This window comes from Xyrauchen texanus, chromosome 13 (assembly GCF_025860055.1).
Source record: "Xyrauchen texanus isolate HMW12.3.18 chromosome 13, RBS_HiC_50CHRs, whole genome shotgun sequence".
In the NCBI taxonomy this organism is placed as follows: domain Eukaryota; kingdom Metazoa; phylum Chordata; class Actinopteri; order Cypriniformes; family Catostomidae; genus Xyrauchen; species Xyrauchen texanus.
The window spans coordinates 41,632,422-41,646,982 of NC_068288.1; the positions used below are offsets into that span (position 1 = coordinate 41,632,422).

Consider the following 14,561-nt stretch of genomic DNA (forward strand, 5'->3'; position numbering starts at 1 on the left):
AAGCACCACAAAAAGCAGAGAATTGTGTTTTTCATGTCACTTTGCTTTTTATGACAGTTTCAATTAAAAACATTAACCTTAAAAACTAGGAAAATGTTCAGATAACCGGTTAACTGTTTATTCATTTATTCTACATGTGCAATACAAGTCCTGAACCCAACCAGACAAGTTCTGACAAACCGTCTGGTTTTCCGGCTGGGTGTTTGTCAGTTTTTCAATACAGGGTGAGTTAGGGTGTTCAAACATGTTTTTGTGAGCATCTGTGCTGTTTTTCCTCTATAGCCTTAACATGCGATGGATGGACGACTTTGACTTGTGCCAAATCGCAGGCAGGATCGGCACATTTTTAGACAGCACGTAAAGTTAAGAACTTTACATTTTTATAACCTCATCTCGAGAGATCTGCGTTGTTTCATTCATTGTGATGCATTCAGAAGAAGTTCAACTTGCAAAAAGGGACTTCATGTGATGCTATTAAACATGATTCCAGGTTGTTTTTCAACTAGCAAAATTTCAGCACTTGATAAACGATCAACAGATGTTTTCCCTTTTGCTCTGGTGTGCATTTTTACATACAACAGTCGGGCAAGTTCAATGCCGTTTGATTTTAAACCATTTTAAAAAATCAAACACCCTGAAGAGGCTGTTAACAGCAGCATGTAATGCCGGTTTTAACTCCACACACAACAATACTTACATTTGCTGCATCATGGAAATGTGAACCTTACTGAGCAGAGCGCATATACAGGCAGTGACAGTTTGATTATTTTGGTTTGACTTTAAAGGGTCATGAAACACTAAACTACATTTTCTGAGATGTTAACGTATGTGTTCCAAATGATAGAAGACAATGTTAGGATTCATTAATTACAATTTTAGGAGGAAAATGGTTAATTTAGGGATTTTCTGCGCTACTTTCATCTTCCAAGTTTAAAATCAACAACGAGTCAACGTCACATCATCGCGTCATCACTAGGTCTGGGTATCTAATTCGATAAATTTTAGGCACCAACCGAATTGCCTCTAAACTATTGCGTTTCAAAAAATGTCTTTCGGTACCAAATTTTGATATCTAAGGGATTAATCTCGTCAACGTCAGTGATAAGCATGTAGCATGCTTGATGTGTCCAAATCTAAAAGTGCCGGTGATTGGCTGTGTTTAAGCATCAAGGTCCAGATGGTTAATATCATAACTTTCATCTGTATACCAACCTCAAAATCAATGCTGTACTGTCAAATGTGCATTTCAATGCACATAAAATGTAACATGCTAAAAGCAGGTGCTGGTGCCACATTTTCAACAGGCCCTTTGAGGGCACAAATTAACCCTGATGTGGCCCGGGCTGAAATTTAGTTTGACAACCCCGTTTTATCTATTCTTCGACCAACATGCGTTAATACGGATCCAGCATTGCAGGCTTGTGGATGCGTGCACAACAGCAATACTGCTGAAAACAATCCTAGGGGAAACACTGTGTATCCTTCACTCGCTATAAAATCCCACAATCCTGTGCATGCAGTTCCACAGCGGTTGAGCAGAAGAAAGAAAATGGTGGGTGAAGAGGCAGTTGATGGCCAATGTGTGTATAAATGTAATTTATTTCCATTTTTTCCAACTTTTGATTCCATTTCTTGCAAGAAATTAGTATTGTAGTTAGGAAATACATACTTGGATATTGCCAAACCTCTTGATTTTGATCTAGATTATTATACCACTGCGTTCGATTGGACTGAATGAAGCAGATGAGTCCCATTTAGTTGACACCAGTAGAGGTCGACGGATAGTGCATTTTGCTGATACCGATAACTAAGGTGGGGGGGAAAGGCTGATAACTGATAAATCGACCGGTAAGTTTTTTTTTTAAAGACTTAGCCTATACAATTATACAAAATGTCTTAGTCTTTCCAAACTACGAAGGGCACAGACATTGAGGCTCCAAAATGAATAAAACCCCAAAAGCAAATTATTGTGCAACCAAAATACAAATAATGACCAGAAAAATTAAGGTTTGGTGCATAATGGAGAACTTTTAACTATAAACAAGCAGGGGACTCTTATTTTGAAATTAAAGAGACTTGACTGCATTACAATGCTCTGTAGTATATGCAAGAAGCTGTTTATAGCATTTATATTCCCCAGATGAACAGTTTTGTATAGTTTTTGTATATATCGTTTTGCATACATGTATATATACTAGGGGTGCACGGTTTTAGGGTCACGGTTTTGGTACTGTTCTTTATTTTTATGTTCAGGGTAGGGTTGCTCCAATACCAATATTTTGACTTCGGTATGCTACCACATACTAGTATGTTTACAACATGCTAGTACAATTGCTTTTGTGATATTGCTTACAGATAATAACAATCTTAATAATATAACCATTTATTATTATAAAATAGTTTTTGAGGATTATTGTGACAACTTTTTTGTCGTAATGCCTTCAGTTTCACACATCCAGTTGAACAGAGCTCTTATTTCAGCGGGAATATTATTTTGAAAGACCTTTGAAGTTCTTCCTGTCTGTGAAGAGTTTGTTATATCAAGCTTCCCGAGACTCCCAAGCTGAAAACTCAGAGCTGCAGTGGTGAAAATTGTAATTTGAGAGTTCACAGCCGATTATACACTAAACACACTGCTCTGCGGCTCTGCACATGGATACTTTTGACTTAAATGATGCAGTGGATTCTCTCTTGCTGGCTTGTTTTCTCCGCTTGCCATTTGCCAACTAACAAGTGCAGAACTGTGAAGTCATCAACTGATTTAACATACAAACAGTTAATAGGACAGCTTCTCTCTGTAGAAAGATGACCCACGTGAAACACAGTTGGAGTGTGTCCTTCTACAGAGCCATACAGGTGTAATAGCAGAGGTTACAACTGTGCATGTCTATTTGGCACTTTATATTCTTTGCCAAACTGTATGATCCAGATGCGCTATTAAACTAGAGATGAACCGCGGAGCAAATGCTTACTGAACTGTGGTTGTGTTTTTTACAGAGAACCGTTAAACCCCTAATAAATTCTATGGTTCATGAATCATTAGATCCATTGTATGTATTAAAGGGATACCTCCACATAATTTTTTTATAAGGGCAGTTAGGCCTGGATGACAAAATCGATCCATCTGAAATGTGGCATCATTTTATGACAGGTCTAGTTAATAGTCTCAGCAGCATCATGTGAAACATGATGACCTTATCTCTAACCAGCAGTAGCAGCAGTGACCCTGATGCAACATCCATGACTCTGCCTGAATGGGAAGTTACCTTCTTTTAGGCACCCTTTATAAAGAACAGCGAGAAACAAGAATTGGACAATGTATTTTAATATAATATAAGTGTATTCTAGCATTGTGAATTAGTGAATGACTGATATATCAGCCGAGCTGAATATTCTGACGACATTTGGCCATTTTGAGATTATCGCCATAAGTCGTTAACCGTGTTCGCTTGGCCAATTAACAAGTATTAACTTAAATGTTTTGTCAGTTCCAAAATCTTTTTTGTCAGTTCCAAAAAACCCTTATCTGTCGACCATTATTATGAATCCATAAAAGCTCTGGACAGAAGACTAATAATCATGAGCTTTGGAGAAAATATACTAAAATGCATTTGGGTGTGTCCGTGCACGCACAGGTGAGCAGGAAGTTACAAGTGAATGAAATGTCCTGTTGTAAGCATGGCACAATATATGACTCATTCTTTAGTTCTTGATATTAAAATACCTAGACTATTGCTCTTATGAAAGCTCAATTTACATTTATACCGCCTGAGTATACACTTTTTTTCAGTGAGGTGTAACGCCACAGAGCAAAACCACACATCTTACATGATCATCAACATTTCAAAACATTCTAGTTTACTGTCCTGAAAGTCCTTAAATTTAGACTCAGAGATGCTAAGAGTTTGGTGTGAGACTCCAGCTTATAGCCATTTACACTGATCAGCCACAACATTAAAACCACCTGCCTAATATTGTGTAGGTCCCCCCTTACATTGGGCACAACTACCACATCTATAATTGCCATTCGGAATAGGGTTTAACACAGTATGGTTAGATTTGGTCTAGTTTTTTTTTAAACAGGCATGAACCAAAAGATCTTTTACATTTTTTGCCCTTTTAAAAACAATTAGATGGGAGTGTTTAAAAGTGTCTGCCAAGTCAGGATCCGATAACAATAAATGCCAGTGTTTTCTAAAAATAAATGTATACAATTTGAAGCAGGGGAGTGAGTTGTAGTAATGTCAAAGAAACCCTTTTCTCTTTTTTCTTATTAGTTTGCAATAATTCAGTGCAATCAATACACTTCTGTGGGTAACTACACTGGGTACATTTCTGCCGCATTATCTACGCTTTTGGTTTGGGCCACAATCGGGCATCAGGAGGATCAATCAATCATTTATGGATTTTTGGCAAAAAAAACAGGTCTAATCGGATGTTGACATCAAATTAATTCAGTGAAATCCAACAATGTTCTTTTGCATTGTTAAAAAATGTAAAGATCTCTCTCTGAAAAGTCAACATAGGGTCAGAGGATCACTTCTGATAAAAAGTGGCTACAGACAATTGTGACAAAATCTCTAAAGAAAAATTGTGTGCATCTTAAATCACAATTGCTCCACCTTTGTCAGAAGGTGTAATAACAATATCTGAATCTTTAACTCTGACAAAGCTTTTCTTTCATCAATAGACAAGTTTGTGGTTTTTGTTGAGAAGTGGTACAAGACTGAATAACATCTCATTCAACAATCCGACAAAAGGTGTGTATAGACATTCAGTGTGCGGAATTGTATTTCTTGTTTACTGTTATTTTCCCTTCACACCTGCTGATAATTTATAAGGTGTGCTGTGTTTTTCTTTTTTGTAGATTTATCCAATTAAAATAATCACATTTGCATTGAAGTGAGGATATAAATATGAATGAATATTGTCAGTTAATTGATAAAACTGGAGAATCCTCTAGCACTGGCCAAAGAGGAACACAGAGGAATAAATAAACATTATCGGCATCGATTTTTGCCGATATCTGATCTGATAAATTAAGAATAGAGCTCGACCGATATTGGTTTTTTCAGGCCGATGCCGATCTTTTGAAATCCGGGTCGGTCCGATGGCCGATTAATGCTGCTGATTTATTTTGGCCGATATGTGCTTGTTTTTAACCTCTTATTTGAACCTTTTATTTGAAAGATAAAATGTAACACAAATAATTACTTAAGATAGACAACATTTCTCAACAAATACATTTATTGAACACTTGATCAATCTGCACTTGTACACTTAAAATTAAAAATGTATAAACATATTGTATAAATAATGTATAACAAATATATTAAATAAACAAAGCAGGTGTTACGAACTGCTCCGAGACACGAAGGTTGAGATCCAAATGCAGCTTTAATTAAGGGGCAATCCAGACACGTAATCCAATATTCAGAGCATCCAAGAGAAGCACAGGCATAAACTAGGGGTGGGTATCATTAAGGTTTTAATGGTATTACTATCTTACCGATACTGCTTATCGATCCGGTACTTTAATGGTATTCTTAACGGTTCTTTTTGTTATATATATATATATATATATATATATATACATATATATATATATATATATATATATATATATATATATATAAAATTTTATTTCAGGAAGGTCTACTAACATTACTGTTCAGGTGTGGTCTAAAAAGAAATCTAATAAAGTAATCAATTGTAAAATAACACTGCATAGTTTATCATAGATAGATTAATGCTTATTAATGCAGAAGTTATTCATTCAAGAGCTGCAAGTGATTTTCTCTTTTTTTCTTTTGTTGTTTGATTCGCAGTAATGGCTCAATCGTCAGCATGTTTATTATTAGACTGCTTCCCCTTTAAGGCCAAGTTCAGATCTAATAGGCTCCTGATGCAGCATATTTTCTCCCCAACTATTTCCATAACTACGTCCATTTTAGACATAAACTGTGTTTAAGTGAATCTCCAAGCCGGTCGTTTTGACATATTTTTGTGTATAGTTGATCGTTTAGACGCATGAAACCCAAAGTAGTCTATACTTTGCTCATCTCTTTGCGGTGTGTTTCGGAGCACGCGCCGCCTTGGGAACGGTATCTCTTGCGCTCTTTTTATTATTAAACGCGTCCCGCAATTTAGCAACAGTAGCATTTTACAACAATCACCGATCGTGCTGATTCTGACGTTAAGTTTGAGTTTTAGGGAGAAATGTCAGTGCACTGCTGTGAAGGGAAGGAAGTTGTGCTAGACAGAATGCGGCTTATGTATAAATATTCTTTTTATAATCTTTGGAAAGCGAAATCTAAAATAAAATCAGACTAATAATCACAGATCTAAACCAGGCTATGTTTGAATGTTTAGTTCTGTCACTCATTAAGCAGGGCTGTGTTGTGCTCGCTGTAGCACCGCGTGAGCGAGTTCTCGTTCTCGTTCTCTCTCTCTCTCTCTGACTGCGAATAGCTAAATTGCATCACAGACAAATGGTTTCATATTATTATACATAGAAATGGCTGGCGAGATAAAATAACTCTCTTTATAGCAATAATAAATGTATTTTCTTAATTTCTCCAGTACCGACAGCAGAACCGATAAAGTCCGAGCTTACCAAAGCCAGTCCTTCTGCGTTCCTATATTTTTATTACTTATTTATCTGCATCGAGTGACAACCCTCTCAAATATAAGACACACAAACAGAACAAATAAAAGTCTCAGATTCACTGTCTGTAATTGCAAAATTCTTGCTTCCATATTGTGACATGATAGCAACCCTTCTGCTGTGATAATGCAACTTCAACTACGCGATCAATATCCAAAGTAGCCGAACGTCATGTCAACTATCGGGTTTGTCACGTTTTTTTCATGAAGTTGGCAGTAACATATCAAAAGTTTTTAATTAAATCTAAAGAAGTTATACAAATTTAACCCTTACTGTTTTCTCCAAGGAACTTAGCTCCTTCCTTAGGCACTGGATGAGGTCTGCTCACTCTGCTGGAAAATGACTCTAGGGGCAGCGTGCGTCGAACACGTGTTCCACAACAACACTAGGCTGCCCACAGATGCGCCTGCCTAATAATCGGCTTGATATGCGTGGATATTGGCCGATGCCGATTATGTAAAAAATGCAAAAAATCGGCCGATTAATCGGTCGACCTCTAATTAAGAACATGTCAATTGACATTTAATAGCTTGCATCTTCACATTTAGTGACTGTTGCTTATCAGTCATAGAAATTCTCCTTTTCAATAATTAGGTTTTAATAAAACAAATTTGAGGATTGTCTTTGAATAGCAGAAACTAATGAATAGACCAGCAGTTTTTGCAAGGTCATAGCTATCCATTTGTATGCCTGTAGTTAATGTGGAAGTAGGCCACATGACTCACAGGAAGGGGGAAGGATGCATGATATCCCTGTGTGTGTGTGTGTGTGTGTGTGTGTGTGTGTGTGTGTGTGTGTGTGTGTGTGTGTGTGTGTGTGTGTGCGTGCATGCATTTGCATGCATGTAAAGTTAAGATTCCCAAACAAACAGCTGCAGGGCATTGGGTACATTTAGTCTTATTAATACTCAATAAACAGCTTTTCATTTAGTGCGGAATAAATTGCTGATGCATGGGGCAGTAAACTAATGAAGTTTTTAAACTGAAGATCAGCTCTTATTTGCTATTGATGTAGAATTAATTTCCTAGCACAGCTGTAGTTTAGTTTGCATTGCAATCAAGTTATTTCACTTAAAGCATGAACTAAATCAACCAATGTTAAGCTTGTTGAATGTTTGTAAATAGCCACGCCCACGCTGTCTTCAACAGTGGCCGTTCCCAGATTCCAGGCAAAAGTTAGGCTATGAAAAGTGTAAAAAACTATTAAACTTTCCAATATTCACATTATACAAGCAATGTTGGCAAGTTATTTTGGATAGAACTAACATTCGCACCCTGACATAATATATTACGTGCAACATTGCACATAATTTCTTCAAAGTTCAACAACAATACACTTAAAGTACCTAACTAGCTGCAGCTTACTCATTTGAAATGTCAACCAGTAGAGAAACAGCACTCGGTGAAAGCGTAGGCGGTGAAATCTAAAAGTGTGAAGATAAATTGCACTCAGAACAAAATGTCATTGATTGTAAATGAAGCATGGCTGGGGTGTGCTCCTATGTTCTTACACCTTCAATATTTTTGACAGATATGTACATGAGATTACATTTTGCAGTTTAGTAGCCAGGGATATTAGCCATCTATGTGCTTAAACATCTTGATGTTTTATGGATTGAAGCAAGCGTTGCCTTCAAAGGAATGTGCATTATTTACTTAAGAATGAATTCTGTGAATCCAGTTCAGTTTGCACAAATATATATATATATATATATAAAATACACATATTCACATAATTAAAATGCACTGAGTCAAGTTAAATAGTTTAATACTTAAAACACATCTTGAGATCTCTTAGTTCGAATTTGCAATCCATCAAGTGTGTTGAACGTAAGAGAACGTAACGCATGTTTGTGTTGTGCTGTCTGCTGAAGGGTTGTTTTGTTCACTGTTAAACTGTGCGTTGCCATACAGCTGAAGTTTCACTTACTGCCCTCTGGAGTAAATAGGTGGTACTACAAGCTTGTATTTCTCAGGAATGTACGTTATTATGGTCCGGGGGCATTGCGATTAATTGCGTTTATTTTAACGCGTTATTTTTAATAAAATTATTCGCACTGAATTAACATGTTAAATTGACAGCCCTAACATAAATATATGTCAGAATTAAATAAGCTAGAGATTAAAGACCCACTGCCAACTCTTTTGTTTGGGAGCATTAGGGAAGGCACGGTGAGAAAGTGCGAGCAAGAGGTGATCGACGGAGTTTCGCGACTGCATCCAGGTCTTTGAAGAACGAATAACATACGAGTAAGGGCAGCCGGAGGAGTTTTTTTTAGTTTCCCTCTAGGGTATGATGGTGCCCACCTAGGGAGTTGGTGCCCAATGCAGACTGTGTAATGTGTTTAGGGAGCAGTAGTACTGGGAGTAATATTTCAACAACAGCGGACATTTTCAATGCTAACAGATCCGCCCTCTCCTCTGATAATAAGGATATTCTAATTTTCCTGAAAAAGAAAAAAAAACTTGAAAAATGTGTTATAAGTACAAGCAGTGAGCTGAAAGGCAAAAGACACAGAAACCTGCACTGCTAGTGTCTTAATTGTGTTACAATTATTATAACTGCACTGTTTTTTTTTACTTTTATTATTATTTATATTTTAATTAAATGTGCATATAAGAGGCTCTTAAGTTTTGTATTGTAATTTCGTTGAAGAAATATGCAGAGTTCAGTCATGTATAAATGAGATTCACGACAACAATTGTTGCCCATCAGCCACTGTGTTTTCTAAATAAATAATTTAAAGAAAGACTCCCTGCTGTACCGAAACTATACCGAACCGTGACCCCAAAACCATGAATTTTGTTTACCATTGCAGCCCTAGTATTTACATGGCACTCCAAGGAACTGCAAAAAATACCACGGTACCTGCCTCAACAGCCACTGTATTGCTCGGCACAATGTCAAAAATGTCCAAAAAGGCATATTACCATGGTAACATGCCCAAACAAACACGATTGTACCGTAGTACTTTTTGAAATTAAAATGTGGAATAAAATAATATTTGTTCTGACTAGCCTGTGACACATGATAATACCATAGAACTGTATGATTACTATACTATGTTTACATTGTACTCCAAGGTACTTTAAAGAATACAATGATACCATGTCCAAAGTCTAATATATTTATATATATATATATATATATATATATATATATATATATATATATATATATATATATATATATATATATATATACATAATATATATAATACATTGAAAGCTGGATTCATAATATTTTACATAATTTACGGTAGTCAAACTATTACAGGAATTCACATCTAATATCATCAGAGACTACCAAGGGCGTAGATTTGGCTTGGGGGGGGGGGGTTGTACTCGCATGTTCTGATTATTGGAGGGTTACCTCCCCCCCCTGGAATCTACGCCCCTGGAGCCTGCACAGAAGTAAATGGTGATTTGAAGCGGTCACACATCACAAGGCGGCTGGACACACGTTTATCAGCAGCCGGCCAACCACAGAACTGTTGCCAACCCTCCACAACAGCTGGAGAATTACTTATACTGAGCATTTTTACAGACAGACTCCAAAGCCACCCATGATATTCGGATGAAGTATGTATTATTTTAATAGGGACTCACCTTCGTGTCGTTCATGATGGTTTGGAAGAGCCCTCCCAAAGCGCTGCACTCCTTCTCTATTCCCGCATCCATTTTACCAACCAAAACACACACACACACAGCCTTGACACTTCTCCTCCTTGTGAAACCTCGCCTCGAAACCGGCTGTCAATATCTGAACGGTGCAGTACGAGGCTGTTTTTGAAGTTTATCGTTGGAATAAATCAAATGAGGATGAATCAATGTAGAAATAGTAAGTGTTACTCCGGTTTCACGCTGATTGGCTGCCCAGCGCAAGTAAACTAGTCCCAGCCACGCAAGTTACTAAACCTCTGAAAATACATCGTATTGCCACGATAAAAAAAAAAGTGGACAAAACACCTAAAAATCTTTATTTTTAAACTAATCTCCCGATAAAAAAATAAAAGAAGTGCCACGTAAGCACAGGTACACTCGAGTAAAAAAACAAACAAAAAAAAAAAAAAAAAAAAGAGTCTGCGCCTAAGTACCTGGCTCGGCGTTTTCAAAAGCTAGGATCGATAGTCACGTTAGTTAAGCTCGCAACAGTCTTCGTGTTTTTTTATTCCTCATGATTTCATTCAGTCGATCCAGCCGCGGGTATATCCTCAAGTGCGATGATTTCGAGCGATTGCGGCTTGAATTGAGCTTTTTCGGGTCGAATTAATGAGGCAATACCTGACTAAAGTTTCGACTCCTCATAGATTCCGCGGCGTGAGTGGTAAACGTTATTCACTCATGTCTCTCTCTCTTTCCAACTCGTTTGTGTGGAAAGGCTGGCATACGAAGTCAACTAGGGGCGGGGCTTGAATACTTCGGTGATCTTCGTGCTTTTCCGTCAACATTACTTTTAATACACGCTGAACCTTGCAGATTTTGCTCTTGTGCCGAAGTAAACGGTTAAATGTTTGTTTATTTTATCTATATCGAATTAAGGGGCAAAGTAAAATAAATGCAATGTCTTGAATAACGTGCCCTGCATTCCCTGTAGCTTTCTAAACCCTCTCTTCTAATTAAATTAAAACGTAGAGTACATTACTAAAGGCACACCTTAAAGGTGCATTCGGTAACTTTTTGTCTTTGTGTCATCTTGGTGTTACACTGACACGTAGCGGCTTGGATGCAGAAGCATTCAAAATAAATAGTTATTAGTTTCTGATGCCATAGTAGAACTGTAGGTTTCACAGTCAGCCATGATTACTTTAATCAATGAGTGAAAGTGTCAAATAACAGGATGGTTACTGAGAATAAGGAAGTAGTATTTGGCTGGTCATGTGATTGTAACATGGCAGCCCCATGTGTGGACCCTCTCCGTGTACACTAAAACAGCTTTTATAAGGTTAATGATATGACTGGATTCTTCATTTTAACTTTTTTTAATGAGGGAAAAAATACTGAGTGAACCTTTAAGGAAAATTAGCTTTTTTGGTTTCTTGTCACAAAGTGTCTCAAGTTCCTAATTATTGAATATTGACGGGGCAACATCATTTGCGTGAAAATAAATAATTGTTTTGATTATTAAAAAAAAAAATGTGGCGAGAGGGCCACAATTTGTCAACTTATGCAAACACTTTTCAGACCACAAGATCTTTTTTTAAGTAACAAATTAAGATAATATTTATTAAAAAGAATAAATAAATAAATATTATTAGTAAAGGGGTAAACATTTCCTGTTCATTTAAAACACATTTGGCTCATTATATCTCCACTATTGTAAAAACTAATTATTCTTTGAAAAATTTTCATAATAAATCTTATTTAATCATTTAATAAAAACAGTGTGTTTTATGGAGGCCCATGACAGGGGGGCTCATTATCACAAACACTTTTCTGTCACTTATTTTTTCAACTTGAACAAAACTAAAAAATGACAAATAAGTATAATGTCTTAAAATAAATTAGATTTCAGGGCTATTTATTAACTACATAAGTTTACAACATGTAAAAAATTATAAGATATTAGATCAAATTACCTCAAAATCATCCTAAGACACTGAAAGTGATGATCTCATGGACCAGGGAAATTTTGCAGTGCATAGTGACAAACAAGTGTTTGCCACAGTGTTTGTTGTTATGTTTAGGATAAAATCAAAAGTGCCTTTTACCCAAGCAGGCCTTTAGCCTCATTGTACCCTACTTTGCTTTATAAAGATAAAACAGAATACACAGAACTAGGCCCCTCTATCCTATAATATTTGTATTTACACAAGTACTGTCTATCACATCACATCAATGAGTCAGCATTATTGTTATCATGCCCAACTCCTGTGCAGCTTCCTGACATTACAAAATGAGTTCATCTCTCAGCTCAGCGGTCTCATAGCAACACAGACATAATAAATTCAGCATCACGTCCTCTAGTGGCCACCTGTCTGTCCACTCAGATAGAGGGGAGGTCACCTTGTCAGCAGTCTACAGTGTGCATCCCAGTCAGCATTCATTACCTGTTCATACATAGCACACATTTTGATCACAACAGCTGCATAGGTCAGTGTTTTAAGTGCTGTTATGGTTATAATTGTTATAATGTGTAAAGATTAGTTATATTAGGATGAAATTAAGACATTGAATCAAATAAATCATTTCACATCTACATATATTTTGCATATTGGTTTGAAATCACAGAATCAAAATCACAACTGTATGCGAATGCATTTGAATATTCCATTGCACCAGCATCGTGAAGGGCATTTAAACACTACTGCACTGCTAAGACAAATATACTTCACCTAAATCAAGAGTTTGCTACCATCTAATGGAAAAAAACAACAGAACTGCAGTTGTGTTTGCATAGAAAACATGAGCAATGCTCTCACTGTCATACTGGTGTACTTTTGCTTTCTACATAGTATTTATAGTGTATACAGCCCACTATTTTTATTTTTCAAGTATGTAACCACCATAGACATAAAAAGGGGCACGTCCTCCCCATAATTCAGAACAGTAGTCAGTCCATAAGGGTTTTTTTATTGGCCGATTAATAAACTTTAGACTTCATCACCCCATCTATAATTACACTTTTTTGTTGACAAATTTTACATTGGCTTATATATTGCACATATTTAATCCTAAAATATTTTTTTTGTATCCTAGTGGATATTAACATTAAAGAAGCTGAGGAGAGGAGCAATGAGTGAGTCGTTACATTTTTTTTTACAAAATATTAAAATATTGATTTTGTATATGAAGTCTGGCATCAACTCACAATCTTTTTCTAAATGTAAAAAGGCAAAATTTTTGGAGAAAGCAGCTGAGCGCAATGCAAACACTCCTATATTTTCAATCATATTTTTAAGATTTCTACAAGTTATAAAATTGAAAGAAAAAATAATGGAAATATATTATTTGGGCCTTAGTGTGTATGTGTGTAGTGTGTATGTGTGTAGTGTGTATGTGTGTAGTGTGTATGTGTGTAGTGTGTATGTGCTTGCCATTTTTAGGGTTATATAATTGTAAATTATAACTATTATTATGCATTTTTTCTCTTTAAAAACGAATATTTGGAAGCATCTTTGTGCAATGATAAACCTTTTCAAAAGTTAGAATGTTACATTGTTATCACATGACTTCATGTTGGATATCTATTGTATTCAATTCAAACACTTTATTACAGACTCAGGGTCCAATTAAAATACAAGACAATACATAAAATGAGCAGCATACATACAAATAATAATTATTATTATTCATACAAATCTGTGTATTACAGAGATGCAATGGTACTAATATCTCCACAGCTTGGTATGGTAGCGTATAGTACTGACCCTTATATTCAATAAGCCCACAATGATTTCATTTCCAGACTTGATCCGGCAAATTAACTTATACAAAATGTCTTAATACTGCATGAAAAGTTTTAACTCCCGCAGCCACAAACTTTTCACTCGCACTATACCGTTTAGGTTTCATTAATAAAATTCTCATTGCATTATTATAAGCTACTTGAAGTCTCTTCAAGCTTGGTATCCTATAGTTTGACCACAAATGTACAGTGTAGAGTGGTGTACAATATGCTTTAAACAAAGACATCTTTACTTCATCTGTACATGCACTAAACTTGCGTAAAAGTATGTTAGCCTGTGTATACATCATGCGGCATTGCCTTTCAATGTCCTCATCATCTGTCATCTGCTCAGTAATAAAATGTCCAAGATATTTTACCTTCAGACAAACATTAAGATTCTTTTCAGACAATATAAAAACAGGAAAGTTTTTATCCTCTTTAGTCCTGCACATCATAACACTCTTACAAGCATTATATATGATATCATGTTCAAAACCATACACAG

The 14,561-nt window shown here is 36.2% G+C and overlaps 1 protein-coding gene across 1 annotated transcript in view; it reads right to left on the reverse strand.

Moving 5' to 3' along the window:
* Nucleotides 1-11,005, reverse strand: part of LOC127654232 (protein MTSS 1-like) — a 73,771-nt gene extending 62,766 nt beyond the window's left edge. The window contains exon 1 of the mRNA XM_052141327.1: nucleotides 10,276-11,005. Coding sequence (XP_051997287.1) covers nucleotides 10,276-10,347 — 72 coding nt within the window. The 5' untranslated portion in view covers nucleotides 10,348-11,005. The remainder of the gene's footprint in view (nucleotides 1-10,275) is intronic.
* Between the last annotated feature and the right edge of the window lie 3,556 nt (nucleotides 11,006-14,561).